At 37.3% G+C, this 22,977-nt stretch overlaps 1 protein-coding gene across 24 annotated transcripts in view; it reads left to right on the top strand.

Moving 5' to 3' along the window:
• Positions 1–22,750, top strand: part of LOC126266876 (protein lap4) — a 528,757-nt gene extending 506,007 nt beyond the window's left edge. For 23 of the 24 annotated variants that reach the window (XM_049971620.1, XM_049971569.1, XM_049971528.1 and 20 more), the window contains one exon: positions 20,352–22,750. In XM_049971620.1, the coding sequence (XP_049827577.1) occupies positions 20,352–20,570 (219 nt within the window). In that variant the 3' untranslated portion in view covers positions 20,571–22,750. The remainder of the gene's footprint in view (positions 1–20,351) is intronic. The other variant, XM_049971597.1, reaches the window with a different exon arrangement.
• The last annotated feature ends 227 nt before the right edge of the window (positions 22,751–22,977 follow it).

Below are 22,977 nucleotides of genomic sequence, written 5' to 3'. Positions count from 1 at the left end.
CCTGAAACTCTGTACAACCTCTGGTTCTTTCAGTTTATCCAGGTCTCATCTCCTTAAATTCACACCTTTTTGCAGTTTCTTCAGTTTTAATCTACAGTTCATAACCAATAGATTGTGGTCAAGTCCACATCTGCCCCTGGGAATGTCCTGCAATTTAAAACCTGGTTCCTAAATCTCTGTCTTACCATTATATAATCTATCTGATACCTTTTAGTATCTCCAGGATTCTTCCATGTATACAACCTTCTTTTATGATTCTTGAACCAAGTATTAGCTATGATTAAGTTATGCTCTGTGCAAAATTCTACCAGACGGCTTCCTCTTTCATTTCTTAGCCCCAATCCATATTCACCTACTATGTTTCCTTCTCTCCCTTTTTCTACTGTCGAATTCCAGTCACCCATGACTATTAAATTTTCATCTCCCTTCACTACCTGAATAATTTATTTTATCCCATCATACATTTCATCAATTTCTTCATCATCTGCAGAGCTAGTTGGCATATAAACTTGTACTGCTGTAGTAGGAATGGGTTTCGTGTCTATCTTAGCCACAATAATGCGTTCACTATGCTGTTTGTAGTAGCTTACCTGCACTCCTATTTTTTTTTTATTCATTATTAAACCTACTCCTGCATTACAGCTATTTGATTTTGTGTTTATAATCCTGTAGTCACCTGACCAGAAGTCTTGTTCCTCCTGCCACCGAACTTCACTAATTCCCACTATATCTAACTTTAACCTATCCATCTCCCTTTTTAAATTTTCTAACCTACCTGCCCGATTAAGGGATCTGGCATTCCACGCTTTGATCCATAGAATGCCAGTTTTCTTTCTCCTGATAACGACGTCCTCTTGAGTAGTCCCTGCCCGGAGATCCGAATGGGGGACTATTTTACCTCCGGAATATTTTACACAAGAGTACGCCATCATCATTTAACCATACTGTAAAGCTGCATGCCCATGGGAAAAATTACGGCTGTAGTTTCCCCCTGCTTTCAGCCGTTCGCAGTACCACAACAGCAAGGCCGTTTTGGTTATTGTTACAGGGCAAGATCAGTCAATCATCCAGACTGTTGCCCTTGCAACTACTGAAAAGGCTGCTGCCCCTCTTCAGGAACCACACATTTTGGTTGCACCTACGGTACGGCTATCTGTATCGTTGAGGCACACAAGCCTCCCCATCAACGGCAAGGTCCATGGTTCGTGGGGGGAGGCCATTTACATTATATTATCGATAATTGATTATTTTTGATGTCATAACAACTGTGTAAATCAGGTTTAACGAAAACATAACTCCGTAACTCATTAGTGAACGGAAATATACAGAATAAACTAATTTATCCATTTTTAGGTAAAGTGTAGCAAAATGTAGCACACTGCGAAAGTAGCTGAACGAGGGTGCAGCATTAATACTAGGGAGTGGATTTTCCAACAATTGTAGTTTCAAAGACTTAACACTAGCTACTTCTTGTTTTTATTCTTTGAGTGGACTTTTTTATAACTTGAGCAAATGTTTGAGATATACTGCATTGTATGTAGTGAATCTTGTCTAAATTGAATGATGGCCCATTAGTCTCGAACCATCTGTTGTTTTCAGATATTTCATTAGCTGCCTTTTCAGTATGAGGGCTGGTACTACTTTTTATTCCTTTAGTTATACCATCAGCAAAATAGATTAAAAAAGACATTTAATCTTAAAGACATGTGTTAGCCTAGTTTACCTGCTTTGGACTGCCTTGAGAAATCTGACTTAATAATGGTCTAACAACCTTTAGCATCATCCTTGATAATGGCATAAAAACTGAAGTATGGAAACTACAAAAAATAAGTAATATAATGCACAGTCAGTGGTGGTTTATTCTTTTAAAAAGCCTATATTCATATCGGGGATATCTGTGAGGATATTCTGGCAGATAACCAGCTGTTTGCAGGCTGATTCATCACAAAGAAAATCAAATCTTGTCGTCCAATAAAATGTAAGTTCATCTGAATCCTGGACTGTCATCCAATATCCTGTTTGTTTTACAGAAAGAAACTGTGTGTTATGTTGTTTCTTCTGTGGAATTCCCAGCGTAATGCATTTCATCAACCATTATGATTTCTTTGAAGGACATTCACTACGATCTTTGAAACTACTGAACTCAAATAATAAATAGTGAGAGAGGGCTAATCTATTGCACAGCACGTTCTTAGACTTTGGGAAGCTGTGTGATGGAAATACTTAACTGAGGAAGAATACTGGAAAAGGATCCTAATAACTTCATTAATTGTTCAGTTGACCCCGTTCGAGTTTCCCGATGACAGTTGGATGGTGTCACCAATGATGTTCATCTCACGGACACCACATCAGATTTAAAACAGGTCATACCCTGGATGTCAGTGCACAAGAGTGATATAACTATTCCCTGCTTCCACTATAGGTGAAATATAAATGACAAATGAAAAATAAAATGTATATACTTAGTTCTAACCTACAAAATGGCAACAGCATCAGCAGAGGATTGCAGTAGCCTATATCCAGCAGAATGAGTTCCCAGCTGATCTGTGTTACTAACCAACCTTGTGTACAGCTGCACTTTATGATAAATTATCCCAACTCACTTTAAGACGGATATCTACAGGGCACGTGTCTGCCTTGTTGTGGCATGTGCAGACGTGTTAATAAGATTTAAAAACAGTTGGTGCTATTTTCAAATTGAAGAGCAATCTTCATACACCAGTTACTTGGAAACACACTAGGAGGTTCTGAGACTTCCGTATTTTGTGAACTTGATAGATGAGCGATTTCAAAGCATCTCTGTTGGTAATAAGTGTTTTGGAAAAACCAAGAGACAACAAAAAAGTTGACCTACATGTAAATATTTAAGAACTGATCTTAGAGAATTAAAAATATTTAAAACATAAATGAGAACATTTGCGTACTTGATTTTTAGTATCAGTCCAGTGGGATATATAAATAAAAGTACTGACAATATACACCCAAACTTCCTAAAGTCAGACACTGAGATTCGTACCAAGCTCCAATTTAGTTCATACTATGTACTGTCATCCGGCAGAACAGGCATAAACATGACTTAAAAGGAACACCAAAACTATGGAACACTGGAAAAGGATAATTGTGAGTAACTAATACCTGTAGTTTCTGTGGGAAAGATGGTAGACTGTTAGATTGTCATACCAAGGGTTCTCAGTTCAATCTCCAATGATGATAATTTTTTACTGTATCGTCTGTGAAAGTGTTGTATGGGAACAACATGTTTATGGCATGTAAAAGGGCTGTTTGAAGTTTATAGCATTGTTTACTTGGCAGTCTGCTTTCGTGACATTTCTTTCAAAGTAGTAGACCTATAGAGTACATTTTGTAGTTTCACAGAATATACAATCAGAACAGAAAATAAAGAAACAGTTGCATCACTTGTGCGGAGGTAATAGTAGTAGTAGTAGTAGTAGTAGTAGTAGTAGTAGTAGTAGTAGTAGTAACAGGAATAAACAAAATTTTAAGATCAATAAGAAGCACATAACATTCAAAAATGATTGCAAACACGCCACCACCCCACTCCCCCCCTCCGCCCCCCAATGCGCACAGTGTCATTCATTCACGAACAAAGGCTTCACAATAATGGTTGTATACAAAGAATTGTGTGAAGCAAATTACTTTCATACACCAATCGCATTCAGTGAATCCCACATTTGCGTCCGTCCTGCAGATTGCAGAATGAAAGATTGTGTCTGAAACACAACTTTGTGAAAGTTTCAAAGGTTCTGGGTGTATCAACAAGTTAGCCATTTTCTTCTATTCATAACCGTGAGAATTGCAGAAAAGTGGAGAACACAACTGGCTGTATGTGTGGGACAGCAGCTTAAGAAGATTATTCCATTGTTGCAGACTAATGTCTTCTGAAGAATCTTGAGCAGCATCAGAAATTTTACGAATCGTATGCTTGTGCATTCTGATTAAATGAAGGTTAAGCAGTTGACAAATTGAGGTTGTATTTGTTGGAATTACATGAACTGTGTTTTTGTCTCTTCTGGTAGATTATTTTTTACGTGCAGGTCACGAAGAATGCTGGCGTCTTTGTGGGGCTTGCAAGAATCTAGTATTAGCAGAAGTTTCTCTCCACTGATTTGTTCCACTACCACTTCTTGTAGAAATGTCCCGAACAGGTCTTTGATCATTTTTCTTTCAATGTTGTATTTACACTTCCAGCACAAGATCCAACTGTCACTGGCGTCAAATCTTGGTACATTTAACTGTCCTGCTTTTGTTTTTGCCCACATTGATGTCTATACCATGAACATATTCACCTTCCTGGCGATGGTGTATGAAAGTCTCCATCACTTGTATTTTAATATGTTCATACTTCTGCTCCACAGACATTAACTCTCCACGTTCCCACTACTGTTTTCATTCATACAACATACACCATGCAGGACATCTAGTGCAAAATCTGTTTTTCATTGCAGACATTGTATGATGTGCAAATATTGGGGTTGGATTTGGCCGCTGTTTGATGTTAAACCAATATTTGAGCATTTCGATTTTCATGTTTCTTGAGTAAAACACTTCCCCTTCTCTCCTTCTGTGGTATTTCATCATTTCCATTGCTGGTCAACCCTTCTGGCAACAACATTGGAGGCATCAGCTCTAGCCCATTACCTTGGCCACAAAACAATTCTAATCCACCTGGTGTGTGCTCGTTGATATCTAGTGTTTCCTCTCCCTTGAAGTTCATCACTTTCCATTGATCAGTTAGTTGCTATGCAACAGATCAACGAGAATATTAACAACATTCTATGAAGTCATATTGCGCAACAACAGTACCTGTAATATGCCGACTGCCTAGCAACTGCAGACCCGTTTGTGTGTGCGTGCACAAACACGAGACTTGAGCCACAACACGCGCATCTGATGTATATGGGACATTACATTTGCAATCAGTTGTTGTTGTTGTTGTTGTTACTATTAATATTCCTGTATGTGTGATGCAATTGTTTCGTTATTCTGTTGTTCTGATTGTTTATGTTTATTCTGTGAAACTACAAATGCACTAACTGCTTCGTCATGAGTTGTGTACGTTCTGTTGCACAAGTCCAACAGAACACCACACCTATCTATACAAACGTATTCTATAGGTTTGTAACAATACGAGAGAAGGAAAGTTGCTACACACCATATAGCGGAGATGCTGAGATGATGCTGGTGAGTCGCAACTTTCCTTCTCTCGTATTGTTACATTCCGTCCTGGATTTTCCATTGTTTGATACTCTATAGGTTTGCTACTTTCAACTTATAAACTGAAAGCAGACTGCCAAAAGAACATTGCCACAAGCTCAGAAAAATGCTGTCACATTTCAGGAAAATGTTGTTACATATGTCAATTTCACTTGTACACAGCTTCAAAAAATAGTCATTAGTGGGGTTTGAATGCAGGACCTTGGGTACGACATCACCCTCTGCCAACTCACCCACATGAGATCTAAAAAGCAATCCCTCACAGTTATGCTTTTCCTGTGCTCCGTAGTTCTGGTGTTACTTTTAATTACTGGTTAAGCCTGTTGTAATGGACGACAGCACGAAGCATGAACTAAATCAGTGTTTTGGTTGATACTCTATCAACATACAATGTTTGTTACTGAACTGAGTGTCTGACATCTGGAGCTTTTGGTGTAAGAACTTGAAACCAACAGCCTCATCCCCCTCCCCCACCTCTTCCTCCCTCCCGCCCTGTCTCCCTTGCCTGTTACTCCCAGATAAAGCTATAGGAAATCACAGAGTCACATTTAAAATGCAAAATAAAATGGTGTACATGGTGAGAATAAGTGTTAAGTCCCCTGTTTGTTCTATGTAGGAAACTTGAAGAAAAAAAAAAAAAAAACCAAAAACAGTGAAGAAGAAAACAGTAATTCCAAAAGTGTAAATAGTGACTGGTTGTTGCAAATCCTCCTCCAGTAATGTACTCACAGTCATAGTATTCTTAAATCTAATAGGGAAAATATCAGGTCTGAAAGTGAGCACACGCAAAGAAAAGAGATACCTCCAGGGAACACAACACTAATACCATGTAACCTCCCCTCTAGTCTCAATAATGAGAGCTCAGTGAGAGAGTGTGCCTGATAGTTTCTTCAGGTATGACATACCTAGATGAAGCTACTCATTGATGATTAGACTCCGTAGCGCTATGAATTGCAAGAATTTCAATTGCTACATTCCACTTGGCATTCTAACTAGTCACACACATTTTCTGAGAGATTACGATCAGATCATTTACCAGGCCAGATGAGGTACAGTTGAATGTTCATCAAACCAATCTCGTGAACAAGTGTTTTTGCCATTTTGGAAGATGGGAGTATTCACAGTATACTCATCATCAAGTTGTAGCACTTAGTCACTGAGAATTTTTGAATTAAACATCCTGGTTCATGTTCATGGTAATCAAACGAGTAGGCCCAAGTCATGGTTGAAAAACACCCTCTCAGCATTGAAGAACCATCTCTAGGTGCTACTACACCCTTCACACACTGTGGGGTAAATGTCTCATTGGGTCACCAGTGCACTTAACATATTGCCTCATTTGAAAAGAGGCAAAATCACAGCTTGTCAAACTGCACTTAACACCTACTTTAAATTACTGTCCAGTTTGTGTGTTATTTGGTTCATTGAAGACACACTGCTGTATATGATTATGTTAACAATGACCTTTCACAACATACTGACTCCAAATGTCTGATAGCATTCAGTTCTGTTAACAGTGTTCATTCAAAAGCTGGTTGTGAAAATCTGCATTCAGTAACTGCAACAATTTCTTTTGGATGTAAAACGAACAGTCATTGACAAGGTGAGACACTTGTCCCTGTCTCTTCATTAGGATCATTCTAGGACTACTGTCCTTATGCTTTGTTGCATGTCTGTGGAGTTGTATAAATGTTGTGTGTGGACACATTGAACTGTCAACTTCATACATCTACAAACTGAGAAGCTTCATTCATTTTGTGATAGTAGGCATGTCCAAACACGATACCTCCTCTCTCCCTTTCTGTCACACTTGTACATTGACCCTTCTTATGTGTTGATTATTTACAAGTGATTGGCATATGCAAACGACTTCACTGCCAGTGGCAGGGGTCATGACAACCTAATACAGCTCTCCAAAGTGACAAGAGTGCTCTTTTAATTGGGTGACTAATATTATTCTGTTCAGTAAGTACATTACTGTCTGTTGGTATGCTGCCATGTACTACAGCTAGTGTGTTTTGTGTGGATGTACTCAGGGGCACACAAAGTGAGGTAGGAAGTTTGAATATTGACATAGAATACAATTTCATCACCCAACAGTACTTGCAGTTTTTGGTCATCAGAGCTTGCTCCTCTGTCCCCTTCCTTTATTGTTTTGTGGAGAGAGAAGGCATTTGATAGTAGTATGACAATCTGTCCATCCAGATGATAGGTTACTTGACAGTGACTCATATTGGGTATCGACCTATCTTCCAGTTAAGTAATAATCAGCTATAACAACACAGATTCAACACTAAATAACACAAGCACTCAAAACATTCATCCATGTAATACTGCCACTCAGTTAACACCCCATAATAAGTGGAAGGTATATATCTACAAGTCATCTAATATTTTAATGTATTGTAAATGGGAAAATAATTTTCATTAGTATTGAAGGCAAACTGTAAATTGCCTGTTGTGGGAAGAGGTTTGACATTGTTGGGCTGTGCTTTAGAAAAACTTTAATTTTTATATACATGTGTTTGTGGAAGGAGTGTATGTTTTATCTTTGATTAAAAATAATATACAAATTGTTCATGATAAAATAAAAAAGTCAAATATCTGTCTTTCAATATGATTTCCTTCTGTTGCTCCCTTTTGTCACAAAGGCTGTGTATAACACACTTTCTTCCCTAACCTTAATGTAAGCGCTTTTGCTTTTTGGTATGTAACTGTAGATTAGACATGGGATTATGTCTGTGCATGACATTGCATGATTTTGGAGCAGAAGATGGGCTAAAGTGTTATAGTCTGTAATAAATAAATGAATGAATACTGACTATTGATAAGAGCTGTTGTTTGCATGCTATACTAATTTGACTTTAAATGTGGTAAAACTCTGCAAAATATAACATTAAGATGCAGAGAATATCTAATAGTTGTTTTCTGGGAGCTACATATGTTATTATAATGTAATGTAAGAATCAATTGACTTTCCATTTGTGGAATATATACATGAGTGGTTTGGTGCGAGTAGCTCAGAATAGCTGATGACATAAAGACAACATAAGTACTATGACCTGAAAATAAAATGACATCCTATTATTCTGGAGTTCTCATTGCTTCTTATGGTGCATTTATCTAAATATACCTAATCTGTTAGAATACTATAATCTTGATTTTCCCTCCAGTGTGAAGGTCAGGAATTGTGAAATTGGAATATGTGTACTGTTTGATTGGATATTAACACAATTTTTGTATATCACAGGATTATTAATAATATGAATAGTAATTAATTTAGCTCTATATTACAATATGTTATAAATAAATCATTTGCATCATAAATTGAAACAATGAACTGTGTTTCCATATTTGATATGTCACATTCCAGAATTTACAGCTTTAGTAATATGAAGACAATAAAAGAAATTGAAAAAATTTTGTAATGAGATAAAATTAATTATTCAGTTCCTTAAGTGAAACGAAAATTTCACTGTGACTGGTTTGGGGGGGGGGGGGGGGGGGGGCATGTCTCCTGGAATTCATTTGTAAGAAATGATGATGGAAGGAAAGTGTAGAAGGTTGTCTGGGGAAAATGAATGAAAGGGATAACTGCTTCCAGAATTTTGCACAGAGCGTGATTTGCACATTGCAGACACTTGATTTAAGACTCGTGAAAGAAGGTTGTATATGTGGAAGAGGACTGGAGACACTGGAAGATTTCAGATGTATTGTATGGATTTTTGGAAATTACTGTAACAGACTTCTAGGACTTATAGAGGGGTATGAGTGCATAATATTTTGAATAGCAACACATGTCTGGAAGTGTACAATTTCCATTCTACAGTGGTATCAATACAGATGTGTAACACATCCACGTCTGCTGAGGGAAGGAGAAAAGTCTCATAGTTACCTGTCCCGATATGCAGTGGGTGGACAGTTTAAAGTGAGCTATGTCAAATGATCACCTAATATCACTTACAGGCTGCCTTACTGTGAGACCTAATCAATGCCTCTGTAACTTTGATTCATGTAAACGTGGTTTGGGTTACATTTTCAGAATACACAGACTTGTTCCTTGTGTATGGCAAAGCTCGCAGTAATGAGAGAGCTGCTAGGTGGCTGTATCATGAAGGTTTTCTGCAATGTAGACTGCCATTACACAAACATTTTGCCCAAGTTATGCAGTGTGTGCTGTGAATGTTAGCCACAGTATCATCAGGGATGCTCTATACGAGTAACAATTACATCCGAACCATTTACAAAGGGTATATGCCAATGCATGTCTTTCCTGCACTGTTGCATCAACAAATCCCAGATTCCACATCGAGTTCAGTTCACAAATGAATGTAAGTTCAGTAGCAACTGTGTTCTGAATTTGCAAAACAGCCATGTCTGGGCAGATGAAAACCTTTGTGCCATGCATGTTAAGGGATTTAGACACCGCTTTGGTATTGACACGAGGGCATGTATTCTGGATGGTCATGTGATTGGGCCATACCTCTTTCCACTCCAGCTAACTGGTCCTACATACATGATGTTCCTATAAAACATGTTGGACTGGTTCTTGGTAGGTGTGCCAGGAAATGTAGATTCAGCATGATGGTGCACCACCTCACTTTTCATGAATTGTTTGGTAACATCTCAACAGATGCTATGGTCTAAAATGGATTGGTCAGTGTTGTCCAATCATGTGGCTGCTACGATCATGGAGTTAACTCCTGTGGACTACTTGTGAGATTATATGCAAAGTGCAATTTACAAGACTCCTGTAGAGACAGAGGAAGATCTGATGCCACAAGTTCTAACCACTACCCTATAAATTGAAGAGACATGAGGTGGGATGCTTCGTAGGTACAATTTCAGTAACAACCTTTGTGATCACCACATCGAGCCACTGTGTAATGCTTCGGTGCTCTTCTGTGTGTACCGTATGCTGGGTTCTGTTATGTTTCAAATGGTGTAAACATGTAGTATTCAAGTGTTAATACTATCAAATGTGCTTAAGTGAAAAATGGATGTTGAAATATTAGCTAATAAATGTACTGCATCATGTCTAATTCAGTTCCTCAAACAGAAGTGGATGAGATACAAATCTGAATCAAAACTGTCGTAGAATGGAAACGGTACATTTCCAGACATGGGTTCCTATTCAAGTAAGTTGTAGAAGTTTGTAATGGGTATTTTCAAACACCCTGTATAAGGGTAGGACACCGATTTAGAAACTAGATTGTAAACTGCAAAATATTTATAGCAGCAGATATGGACCCTAAGGACAATTTATTAATTACGAAATACAAAGTAAAACCAAAGAAATTACAGAAATGTTGGATATTAAAGGTATTGAAATTGGATAAGTTGAAAGGGCCAGAGGTGAGTGTTTCGGAAGAAACGTCAGGCTACGTTTGATTGAAATGGTGATAAGAATACAATAGAAGACAAATGGAGAACTATGAGGGATGAAATAGGAAAATGCAGCAGAGTTTCGAAGCGCCAAAACAACAAAGCCAAGGAGAAACCAATGGAAAAAAAGCATGAGATAATTAATGAAAGCAGAAAGTATAAAAAATGCTGCAGGGTAAAGAAAATATAGGGGTCTTGAAAATGAGATTGACAGGAAGTAAAAAATGGCAAACCAGGAATGGTTAGAGGAGAAATGAAAACCCATAGAAGTACTCATGACAGTGAGAAAGACAGATGCCTCTTATAGCAAAATAAAAAATGATTTGGAGGCAAGAGGAGCACATTTATGACTATAAGAGGTTAGGTGGCAAGCCAGTCCTAAGCAAGAGAAGGCTGAAAGGTGGAAGGAATATATATAAGAGCTATTGAAGGAAAGAACCTTGATGACAATGTTACAAAAATAAAGGGAAGTAGTAGATGATGATGATATGGGAGATGTGATATAGCAAGAATAATTTGATAAACCACTGAAACAAGACCCCTGAAGTAGATTAAATTTCTTCAGAATTATTGAAATCAATGAGCGACCCAGCCATCATAAAACTATTCCACATGATGTATAAGATGTACGAGACCAAAACACTGCCATAAAGTGTTTTGGTCCACTATAGTGGGCAGCATCCAGTTGTTGAGAGACTTAAGGTCTGAGAATTATATTATGTTTTGTGATGTACTTTATGAATATCTCACTATTTCAATTTTTTTTTTTTTTTTTTTTTTTTTTTTTTTTTTTTTTTTTTTTTTTTTTTTTTTTGCTGTGGAGAGTTTTCTTGAAGGTGTTTTGAGAAATTTATTCTGCTTATTTTCCTCCATCTTTAACACACAAAACATTCAAGAATAAATATTGTGTATCTACAAAAAAGTACAACAGTTTGAAGCACAATAATCATATCAGTAGCTGATTTAGAGACGTTGAAAAGTGTGTGTCATTGTAATTTGGCTCAACACTACTCATTCAGTCGATCTAAGTTCAATGTTACATAGCATAGCAAATTCGTGAACTGGGTTTTCTGGATCCCATTACTGTGAGGGACTTTTCCATGGTAGGAGTACTGAACGAGGTTGCACTGTGCCTCGTGATGCCATTGAGGAGCTACCTGAACAAAGGGAGTTATTCTGAGGTAAAGTATCGACAACAGCCTGAAGTGCGGTAAGCTGACCGTGTGACATCTGTACCGCAACCAGTGATGATGACGACATGGTGGGCTGTCAACTACCACATGGTCTTCAGACCTTGATTTTGGGGTTTCCTTTTTTCTATTAGTAACTGTTAATGGCTCAAGTTGAGAGGGTATAAAGTGTAGGCTGGCAATAGCAAGAAAATTGTTTATGAAAAAGAGAACTTTGGTAACATCAAATATGAATGTAACTGTTAGCAAGTATTTTCAAAAAGTATTTCTCTGGAGTGCAGTCTTGTACAAAAGTGAAACACAGATGATGAACAGTTGAGACAAGAAGAAACTAAAATTTTTGAAATTTGGTACTATGGATGAATGTGGAAGATGAGATGGGTAGATCGGATAAGTAATGAGGAAGAACTAAATTGCAACACGGAGAAAAGAAATTTAAGCCAAACTTCACTAAAATGTTGGTTGGCTGATAGGACATATTCAGGGGCATCAAGGAATAGTTTATGTGATAATGGAGGAAAGTGTGGTGGCTGAAGTTGTAGAGGAAGAGTTAGGCTTTTCTACCATAAGAAGTCTCAATTTCTTGTAAGTAGCAGTAGTTGTGGAGAAATGAAAAGTCTTTCACAAGACCAACAAGCCTGGAAATTTGCAACAAACCAACATTTGGACTGAAGACAACATCAGCAATAACAGCAACATTAAATTACACTATATATATATATATATGACACACACACAGAATTTCTAGCTTTCGCAACCGACGGTTGCTTCTTCAGGAATGAGGGAAGGAGAGGGAAAGACGAAAGGATGTGGGTTTTAAGGGAGAGGGTAAGGAGTCATTCCAATCCCGGGAGCGGAAAGACTTACCTTAGGGGGAATAAAGGACAGGTGTACACTCGCGCACACGCACATATCCATCCGCACATACAGACACAAGCAGATATATATAATACTGCGAAGTGAACTCATTACTTGGTTGTGGCGGCACACTACCTTATTTATGCCTGAGAGGCAGGGAGGAGAGGTAATAATAGCATACATATCAGTAATTTTACAAGTGGAGCACTATCACATGCTACACATCTGTAAATGTCACCGAATGAAGTGCCTATTTAGAACAAGAACAGAAACAAGACATGCAGTATATAGTGACACTTCACTAGCATAATCCATAAAACTATCAGTCCTAATGATATCAGTATTTTCCAGAGTTGTGGCTATTAACTCATCATCTTCTATTTGTTCTGGATGATAGTGTTTGTGCTTTGTTCAAATCTGTGCCTGAGTGTGGTTTCAGTTGCCTGAGACTGCAGTTGCATGTGTGCGTTTTGCAACTTTCCTTCTCGTATATTGTTACATTCCATCCTTGATTTTGTATTGTTTCGTATTTTGTTGCTGATGATGGTATATTTTTGTTTCTTTGTCCATCAGGCTCTTCTCCAGTAGTCTTCATACATTTTTTTGGCATAATACTTGGCCTTTCTAGTATTCTTGTGTTTCAGCAGATGATGTTGCAGCTGCATAAACAGACTAGCAATTTGGCCTAATGGTTAGCATTTTTTGGGTAATAACACCTAGTTCACACCACTGGTACATTCCGATGTGAACATGTTGTTAGTAGCAGTATATCAGATAATGGCAGGGACTACAGTTAATATTTCAGAATTTCTTCCTCTGGTAAAAAGGAGGGAAAATTGCTGAACCTAACATAAATGTTAATAAAACTGATCTAAAATTGTGAGAAGTGTGAATTCTGATTAGATCAGTTGCACTGTGAAACAGTAATTTTACAGGAACTTAAGTAGTATCCTGAACTCGCTGCATATCACCATGCCTACTCTTGCCCCTATCCTGATACATATTCATTGAAATAAAGATACAGAGTTAACACTTAGGAAATTAAGTTGCAGACAGGCATAATTAAAAGACATACAAAGCTTCAAACAAGCAAGCTTGCTTATGTGAATGAATGGTGTGAATTTCTCTTAATCACCAAAGCTGTTATTACAACTTAAAAAAAAAGGTGTTTCTTTTTCAATCACATTTCAAGAATATATATTCCACACTAGTTGTAATTTGACATTTGATATATTTTCCTATCCTCAAGCACATTGTGTGGCTGTGGTGCTCTAGTGGGTAGAACATTAGTTTCTTGCCCCAAAGGTCCCAGGTTCAGTCCTAGACAGGAGCAGAGATTTTTCCTCCTTCCAGTATCTCCAGCATTGTTGCAAGCTCACACAGCTTGCCATCAAATTGAGTACCAGTGGCAAAAGGCGGCTGGGGCAATGGGCCCATCATCCTCTCCCTCCTAGTGTCTTGGTGAACAAAAAGATGTACTCCACTAGCAGTCATGCCAGAATCCTATTCACAAGAATTTTGAGTGCCACAGATATAAGTGTAGTGACAACTCATATCTATCCTACATATTACTCTTTCAGCTTACATTATCACACTCCTTTGCAAAAGTTCATCCTGCTTCCTTTATGACACAACCTGTATGATTGTAATCTATATTGTGAGATGTCTGCACACTTGTAGGATGGAATGTGGATCTAGTAATGCTCATTGCCACATCCATGAAGGTGTTTCACCTTGCTAAAATGCAGTGTCCACTGTCCTATGTTGAAGACACTTGTTGCCCCTCAATATAGTTATCCATATGCACAATAAAATAAAACCAGTGCACAAGTTGGAGTATGTATAACGAGACAGATTACTTTACTTTATTTTCATACTGTGTAAATTACTTTTGTTGAGAATATAGTTTGTTGGTAGGAAGACTTAGGAATACACCTCTCTCCCTTGGCGTCATATGTATCACTACACAGCCAACTGTTTCTCTGGATTTCAGTGGTACTCATTCTTCGAAGATAAATGTGGTACTTGCGAAACACAGTGTCTGAGTTATCTTTCCCTCTCCTGTGCACGGCCTTTTTTACCTTCAGGCAAGACTAGGCAAAATTTTAGGGGTGGCAAAGACCGGAGAAATTAATTTTAAATCAAATAGTAAAAAAATTGAGCATATGCGGAGAAAAAATGGAAAGAAGAAAATTAAAACAGAAATGACATAACACCATGATTATCCAGATGACCTGGTTCGATGCTTCGCCATGTCTTCCATCAGTACAGCATAACGTCCAAATTCCAGGAAACATTCATTGGGGCCAGACAATAGTTTCGTGCTTTATTGGTCCAATTTCTTGTAATTGAATAAAATGAGTAGTTGGTGCCAAATTTGGTTGCACTGCTATATTCAGTTCTAGTTTAAAATGTTCAGTACGTTCTTCCTATTTCAATTATTTTGGGAAATTTCAAAAATTGAGGGGAAAAAAAAGAGACTTAGGGCACTTGTTGTCCTCAGTCAGTTTTCAAGCAATTGAGGTTAAAGCATGGTAATTGGTGACATCTGGTAACCTTAGTTTGACAGTTAAAAGTGTAAAAGGAGCTTTGTGTTGTTGTGTCATTGGATGTCGGTGTTGGTGGAGGGGGAGGGTATATCGTGGAGACGGATGGTAGTAAAAAAGAGGGGGAGGGGGAGGGTATATCGTGGAGACGGATGGTAGTAAAAAAGAGGGGGAGGGGGACGGTATATCGTGGAGACGGATGGTAGTAAAAAAGAGGGTGGTGGTATTTTTTACTTCCAATCCTTGTGTGTTATTTTTTAGTTCTCATCTAGGGTGGCAAAACATCTAGCAAAGGCCCTGCTCCTATGAAGACATACAGCCACACTCAGTTCTGTAAAGGGCAACTTGTTGCTCCGAGAGACAGGTATGCACCTGACCCCTTGTGGCAGTTCACATAGTGGCCAAACAACACAAACAGTTCATGGGAAGTGAATTGAGCACCAATGCTACACCTATCTGCTACACTCAGGCAAGTCATTGTGTGCCATTCTATAAACTCCAGCAGCATAAAGATTTTAGCTTTCACTTCACCATTCAAGTTGCACAAAATTTAACAAATCGTGATGATGGTTTTAATTTCAACAAGATATGGAATCTGGCCCTTACTGTTATAATTATAATTGCAGACACATTGAGCACTGTCACCACCTGTCACAGGAGCATTTATCTGTAAGGTATACTTCTTTGCTGCCACCTAGAAGCTGTGCCATGGACTCACATGTACATTTCTGCCACAGTAGAGCATTCCAATGCTGTACATAAATGAAATCTGCCAGGTGGATAATATCACCGGTAATGCAGATATTGCCACAAGAAGCAAGATCCAATTCTTAGCATCATACCACAAACATGACTATGTAACTCCTGAATGCCTCATCTGAAGATGGCCTTGAAATGCACAGAAACTATTTAGTGATAAACAAATATTGACTGCTCAGAGTTATCTCTGTTGATATTTCTTATAATATTCAAATACTGTGTTCTGAAATATCCATAATGTACAATCTTAATTTACTCATAAATCCAAAAATACAATCTTGTCTTCCCCGCTTTAGTAGAGTTACTGATAAAATAAGAGAAATATGTAAGTATCTAAACCTGAAATTTCTGTGACCAAAGAAAAGGTGCAAAATCAAAGTAATAGATAAAGGAAAGGTTTACAAGTTACTGAGTATTAAATGTTCCTTTCATACAGTATGTGTGTAGATTCTGATTTAGGACTGTAATTTCTCATTTTATATTCAGTACAGAATTCTCATTCTAAACGTTATCTACACTTATAATTTTTATTGCAGTGCATCCACATTTGACTTGAGGGTGCTCTGTCATAGTTAACCTATTCCCAGACAATAGGGTTAATGGCAGGTCCATTATTTTTGGTTAGTTAGTGTCTAACTAACTAAAAATTTTGAATAAAATCCAGAAAGAATCATTAAATTGCGTATTTGTTGTTTTTTATCAAATGCTCAGTACATTCACGTTTACTCAAGTTGGAAGAGTCATATTCATATATAAATGTGATCTGTTTTATTACATTTCTTCATGTGTGACCACAGTTGCTAATGCCATACGCTAAATAAATAAATCTTCCTGTGCAGATGCACAAACTAGTTGTAACTTCTGAATGATGAAATCAGTTTGAAAACCACTGTAGGCTGTCAGCTTTATTATGCAAGATGCTTTTATTCCACAGTGTATATACAGGTTGTCTCTCCTGTGAGTTGCCAGGTGCATTTCCTCTGATATTTTGGCAGGTATTTGCAATTTTGCTTTTGAAATGTGTACCTGGAATTGGCTCAAACAAGACCACTCATCACCCAGTGTCAATGGAAAGCACATGGTTTTCTTTCTTTTTTCACCCTGTATCAAATGAAATGATTTTTAAAGTGGCATTTTACGTGCCCATTTGACAGAGCAGTCTGAAATTAGTCTAGTGCAATATTTGTTTTGTCGATGTGTATTAACAGCAGCAGTAAGACATGAAGAATAACCAGTACTCTGGCAGTGACATCACTGCTCTGGCCTGTGCTGACGGCTACCACCACCATGCAGAAGCACTGCTCAGTCGCTGCTGGAGTACTGATTCTTCTTTATGTTTTACTGTTCCTGTTAATAGATACCGATGACATGAATGACGCACTAGATTAGTTTAGGGCCACTCTATAGAATGACAGCATAAAATTAAGATATAAAAATAATTTTGTTTGTGTTGGGATACAAACAAATGCTTTCCATCAGTGCTGGCCACTGTGTGAGAGACATGAGGAGCAGAACTTGGTTGGTCTGACTTGAGCTACATAAATAAAATTGCAGATATATGCCGAAACACCAGAGAAAACATGCCTGGTGACCCGTAGGAGGGGCACCCGGTATATATCACATTACTGGGCAGTTTGTCTTATGCCATCTTCAAATGTGTAACATTGATTACACGTGTATCATACTTAAAACCTATTTCATGCTACATGCTGACAGATGTTTGTTTCCATGCACAAACATCGAATTTTTATGTATATGGTCTTACACATTGTAAACTGATTCCAACATGTCTTGTAAGTAAAAGCAATACTAACAGCTCCATGTGTCCTTTTGTTTCCTCGTAGATAAACCTATCTGTTAACAGCAAGCTAACTGTCACTAGTGTTTTAACTTACATGATATGCTGTATAATGTGCGATTGGGAGCAGGTTGTGATGTGCAGGACCATATACATACAGAGCAGTCAAATGAAAATGAGTTAGATGGAAAAAAGTAAGTAAAATGTTTATTTGTTAAAAAGTAATCACCATAACTGTTAACATATTTATCTCATTGCCATAATGGAACAATGTTTGCAGATGCCTACGGAACCATGATTGTACCTTTGTTCTTACTTGTTGAACAGCAAAACAATTGCTCTGTAAACTTCTAGCTCGTGAGCCCTCGTGTGCACCTGCAGGAATTATCAGTTGGAAGTTAGAAAGTCACTGTTTATTGGGCATCTGAGTGTGTGGTTGTATTTCTAAGAGTTGGCTACACTGAGAGTGAGCTTCACCCAAGGCACAGCAGTGTTTCATGTTATGTGTTGTGTAAACTTCTGGAAAAATCTCAGAAATTAAACCGAAGTTCATTTAGCACAAGTCTGAAGTTAAAGTTCTACAATTCTGACCTAGCTAAATTTCAAGTGTAGATCACTTATAAATAACTAGGGTAAACTTCTTTGAGTTCAGAAAAGTTTACCTGTTGCAAAATAAAGAAAGTACATAAGTAGAAAATATTTCTGAATATTTGCTGGCAACATATGTGAATATTAAGTCTCTAATTCAATACCTAGAAAAATTCCGACACAATTGAGATGTGCCCTGCACGTCATCCATACATGTTCACTCTCCCAGCTTTCAAAACCTACTGTCTACGAATCCAAACACAGCTGCCTCGGGCAAAATGGCTGCCCCTATTTAAGGCCTCGCTTTGATTTGAGTCAAACACATAAACTTTAGACTTCTGAAATGTACTTAAAACAGTAAATGTAATATTATACACATGTATCATACATTAATTTGTATGTAAATTTCCTCAGATTTCCCTTGCTGCTCTTTGTTTTTCTCTTAAGTTAAATGTTTTATTCTGAAATAATGATTTTGTCTAGGTAAACACTACTTTATGCTGTTTTGTTGCTAATAAATATAAACAATTAAAACTAAGTACATTCATATGCCCCTGTCTCTGTGTACTTAGTAATGCTGGTACTACTTTCAATGTTTCATTAATTTTTTAGGCAAAGATTTGTCTTAGGGTGCACTTCCCAGCTTGTAAGTTAAAAATAGGTAATGTTTATTAAAAAAATCTTCTATGATCTCTCTCTCTTTTTTTAAAAAATGGACAGTGAGGCCTATCCAGAGATGCTTTGTTTGTGAAAACAGCTTAAGGTTTTGCTGAAATGCAAATTTTCCAACTTCATTTTGTCTCTGTAACCATGTTATTTGACTTCACAGTACTAGTTGGGTTCAGTTTTTAATAGATTTAGTCATATTTTAATGTTTATGCCGGTCACTCAGTTCATCCATGGCAGTTAACCTCTGCTCATTTCTTGTCAGTGGCCTGGTCCCCAGGTTTTTCTGACCACACAGCAGAGCATGCATTTACCTGCTGGCTGTTCTATGGTTGTCTCATTTTCACAGTTTCTGCCTGTCTCTGAGAGTCAAAGGGAGCACCCCCCCCCCCCCCCCCCCCCCAATCTATTGATGACTATCAAAAACATGAGCGGTCCACTGAGCTCTGGGACAGCTTAGTCTCAACACGTTCTGAGCCGTCAAAACGCTTGCTGACTTTGGTGCAGTAGTTCCTAACATCACAACAGGACATGTGCGCATGGCCTTGTCTGCAGTCATTCTTAAAGGGCTCTACCCTCTCAGGTTCCAAAAATATGGAAACCGCGTGGGGAGAGATGAGGGCTGTATGAAGGATGTGTACGGGCTTCTCAGCGAAACTTCTGCAGCGAAGTCATAATGACATAGGCAGTAAGTGTGTCGATGTTATTGTGCAGCAGAATAATGCCGTCTGTCAACATTCCTGGTTGTTTGGACTTCATTGCATGCTTCAGTTTTTGCATAGGGTCCTGTGTGAACACATATACCATTCAGTCCCAGTCTCTTGCCATGTGATTTCCAAATTTTTGGAGCCTTGAGGGAAGCCATTCTGGGCCATCGATTTGAGGTGCATGCCTGGGGGTAATCATGGTTCCATAGGCAACATAAAGCATTTTAACATGAAGGCACTGACCTTCTTGTCTCACACAGGGATAAATGCATTAACATTTATGAAAGTTACTTTTTAAATAATAAATTATTTCTTATTTTTTTCCTGTCTGTCTCATTTTCATTTAATTGCCCCATATACAGATGTTGAAATTTATACTTTAGGACAAGCATCTGAGTCTGCATAGCACAGTAGAGGTTCAAAATGCTATAAATATGAAAATGCCAAAAGACTGAAACTGGCCAGTGATGTGTAATAAAACTGACGGTATAAAGTGGTTTTCCAAAATGGCTTCAGCATTTAAATTTTATTAAATATTCATGTAACACAGAGCAATAACTATTTTCTATTTCTTCTGCATTGTGTTGTATTATTTGTATGTTTTGTTGTTGTTTATTAGGTGGAGACTTTAAAAGAGAAGATAATTTCCTTGGAACTTTCTAATCCTGAAAATGAGGAGACAGGTGATGGTGATATGAATGGAAATGAAGAAGACCCTGAGGGTGAAGAACTACCATCAAGCCCTACATCACCAACACCATCAGAGGAAACAAATAGTGCTACAGGCAGTATGAGAAAACGTAGGAGGAAAAGATCAAAGAAGAGTAAACATACATAACAACTGTACATTGTGAAGCATTCAAGATGTTAGTGTTTTAAAACGTGTACAAATCATCATCATATATATTTATATTTCTGTTATTTAATAAACGTATTAGAAGACACTAAGTGAAACTAGTTGATGAACAGGAATGAAGACACATCCCTTTTATACACATTTTTGTTATATCAATGTATTATCTCGGTCAGAACATTGTTTGATCGAGGCGACTGATGATCAGCACCATTAAACTTTCACTTGAATTATCAGTCATTCCAGTGAGAACATATTTTCATACAACATGTTTTTAGTGTTAAAAGTTTGGATAGTAGCCTCTTGAAACATTGTGTTTTAGGTCATCGCATCACAGAATTTTTCATTGATTCTGCAGCTCGGTTTCAGTGACCAGTCAGTGCATTTTGTAGTAAACCATTCATTGTTTTGAACTTTGTACTTCTGTATGATTCAGTCCTTGGCAATTTCTTTTATGCTTGCTGAAACTCCCAGAGTTTTCGCACCATTTCTATTAAAAGTTGCTAATGCATTGTCTGATATTTAATTGTATAGCGACATGGACACAGTTTTAACATGCTGTATATCTGTAGAACATGCTTTTATATTCACATTGCACAACACGCTCTGATACTAGGGTGATACATATTAACTGTACTGTTAATGTGATATAATCATTGGTCTGTACTGTATATTACAATCTTAATTTGTGTATTTTGTTAAGTGACATTGCTTCAAAGTCTCACTGTAAAGTTACTGGTATTCTTTTTCAGCAAATGTATTATATATAGGCTAAATCTTATAATAATGACTGAATCTTCCCAAATGCACCTTTTTTTATGTAAGCCCACAGAACTATTTGTAACCGAGGATGCAGAATTAGGTCTTATTTTCATTTTTCATTCTTTTATTATTCCCCAGTGGATGCATTAAACACACATCACACATTGTAGTTTTAATACATTTTTAAAATCTCACAGAAGTTTGATATCTCAGAGAGAAATATAAATATATTTTTGTTTACATAATGTGAATAATGTACATAAGGAAGTTGTAGTTTGGATGTTATTTAATACAAATGTATGTGGCAGCTGATTAACAAATTTATGTATGTTTGTAAGTATGTGAAAAATGTGGAGTCCTACATTTTGGATGCTTGAAAAATGTTTACAGAAATAACTGTGAAAATTGGTGCCTGCAAGAAAGTTGCATTTCACGGTGGAGGTTTCATGTGTTACACAAAATGTTAAACTATAGAAAACTTAACTGTGAAATGTATATGATAATGGACTCTTCTTTATAAAGTCCAAATTAAAATGCTGAAGTACAGCTATGTGTGAGTGGTTTTTGAAGGCATTCTATTTTCGATTAATCAAGATGAACCAAAACCAATGCGAATTTTTGTATTCAGTAGTGCAGTATTTAGTTATTCATGAATGTGTCCATTACAGACATAACTCCAGTATTTCTGAAATGTTGTACAAATAGTTATTTTATTGTTATGCAATGTGCCACACATTTTGAAAGTGTGACTGCTGAAAGAACAGTCCTTATGATGATGTCCAAACAGGAAGGTGCAAATGCAGTTTTTTTTTTTAGGTAATAGAAGATGAGCACTTTTATAACTCTTTTTCTGGTGCATTTTTGTAATGGGGTGATTGTCAGAAAACATCTGGTGCTGTGTTTTATCTCTATTGTATGTGGTTACTTTGGTTTCATTTATTGAGCATTCCATTTATTTTCATTCCGTAAAAATTGAAATTAGTTCCTCTGTTTTGCGCGAACTAGAATTTGTGTGGCACATATGTATGTATGTTAATATTTTATGTTCATATGTATTATATTTTTTACTTGCATCTCCATCAGTGATTTAAGTCTAATTTCTCTCCTCTCTCTATCTATCTATCTGTGTGTGTGTGTGTGTGTGTGTGTGTGGGTGTGTGGGGGTGTGTGTGTGTGTGTAAAAATGATATTGAGAGCATCACATTTGGTCCTGTTTGTTGCTATTCAATACTTGTGCACCTCCATATCCGATGCAATGTGAAAAAAGTTTGTATTTTCCCATTACTATCCATGGTGTTGGGATTGTGAAATACCACCCTGTTTCCGTTGATGTTTGTCTCCTTGATGTCATATTATTTGTAATGAACTGTTTGTTCAATTATATTGAAATTTTATTACCGGAATTTCCTGATTGTTTCCACTCTCTCACACTATTGATTATATCATTTATTACTCCTAACTTCAAACAACTTTCCTCCTCATGATTACTATAACATCTGAAGATTAAATTCACCCATCTGGTGTACAGATAATTTAAACTGAGATGATCATTTGATTGTTAGTACTTTCATGGAAAGGACACACAAACTATTTACATGAATCGTGTTATTGAGTGACTGGAAGCTAGTCA

The sequence above is a fragment of the Schistocerca gregaria genome, chromosome 1 (genome assembly GCF_023897955.1).
Source record: "Schistocerca gregaria isolate iqSchGreg1 chromosome 1, iqSchGreg1.2, whole genome shotgun sequence".
NCBI classification, from domain to species: Eukaryota; Metazoa; Arthropoda; class Insecta; order Orthoptera; family Acrididae; genus Schistocerca; species Schistocerca gregaria.
The sequence above is the reverse complement of the archived record's forward strand: the minus strand, read 5'-3'. Positions and strand labels throughout refer to the sequence as shown.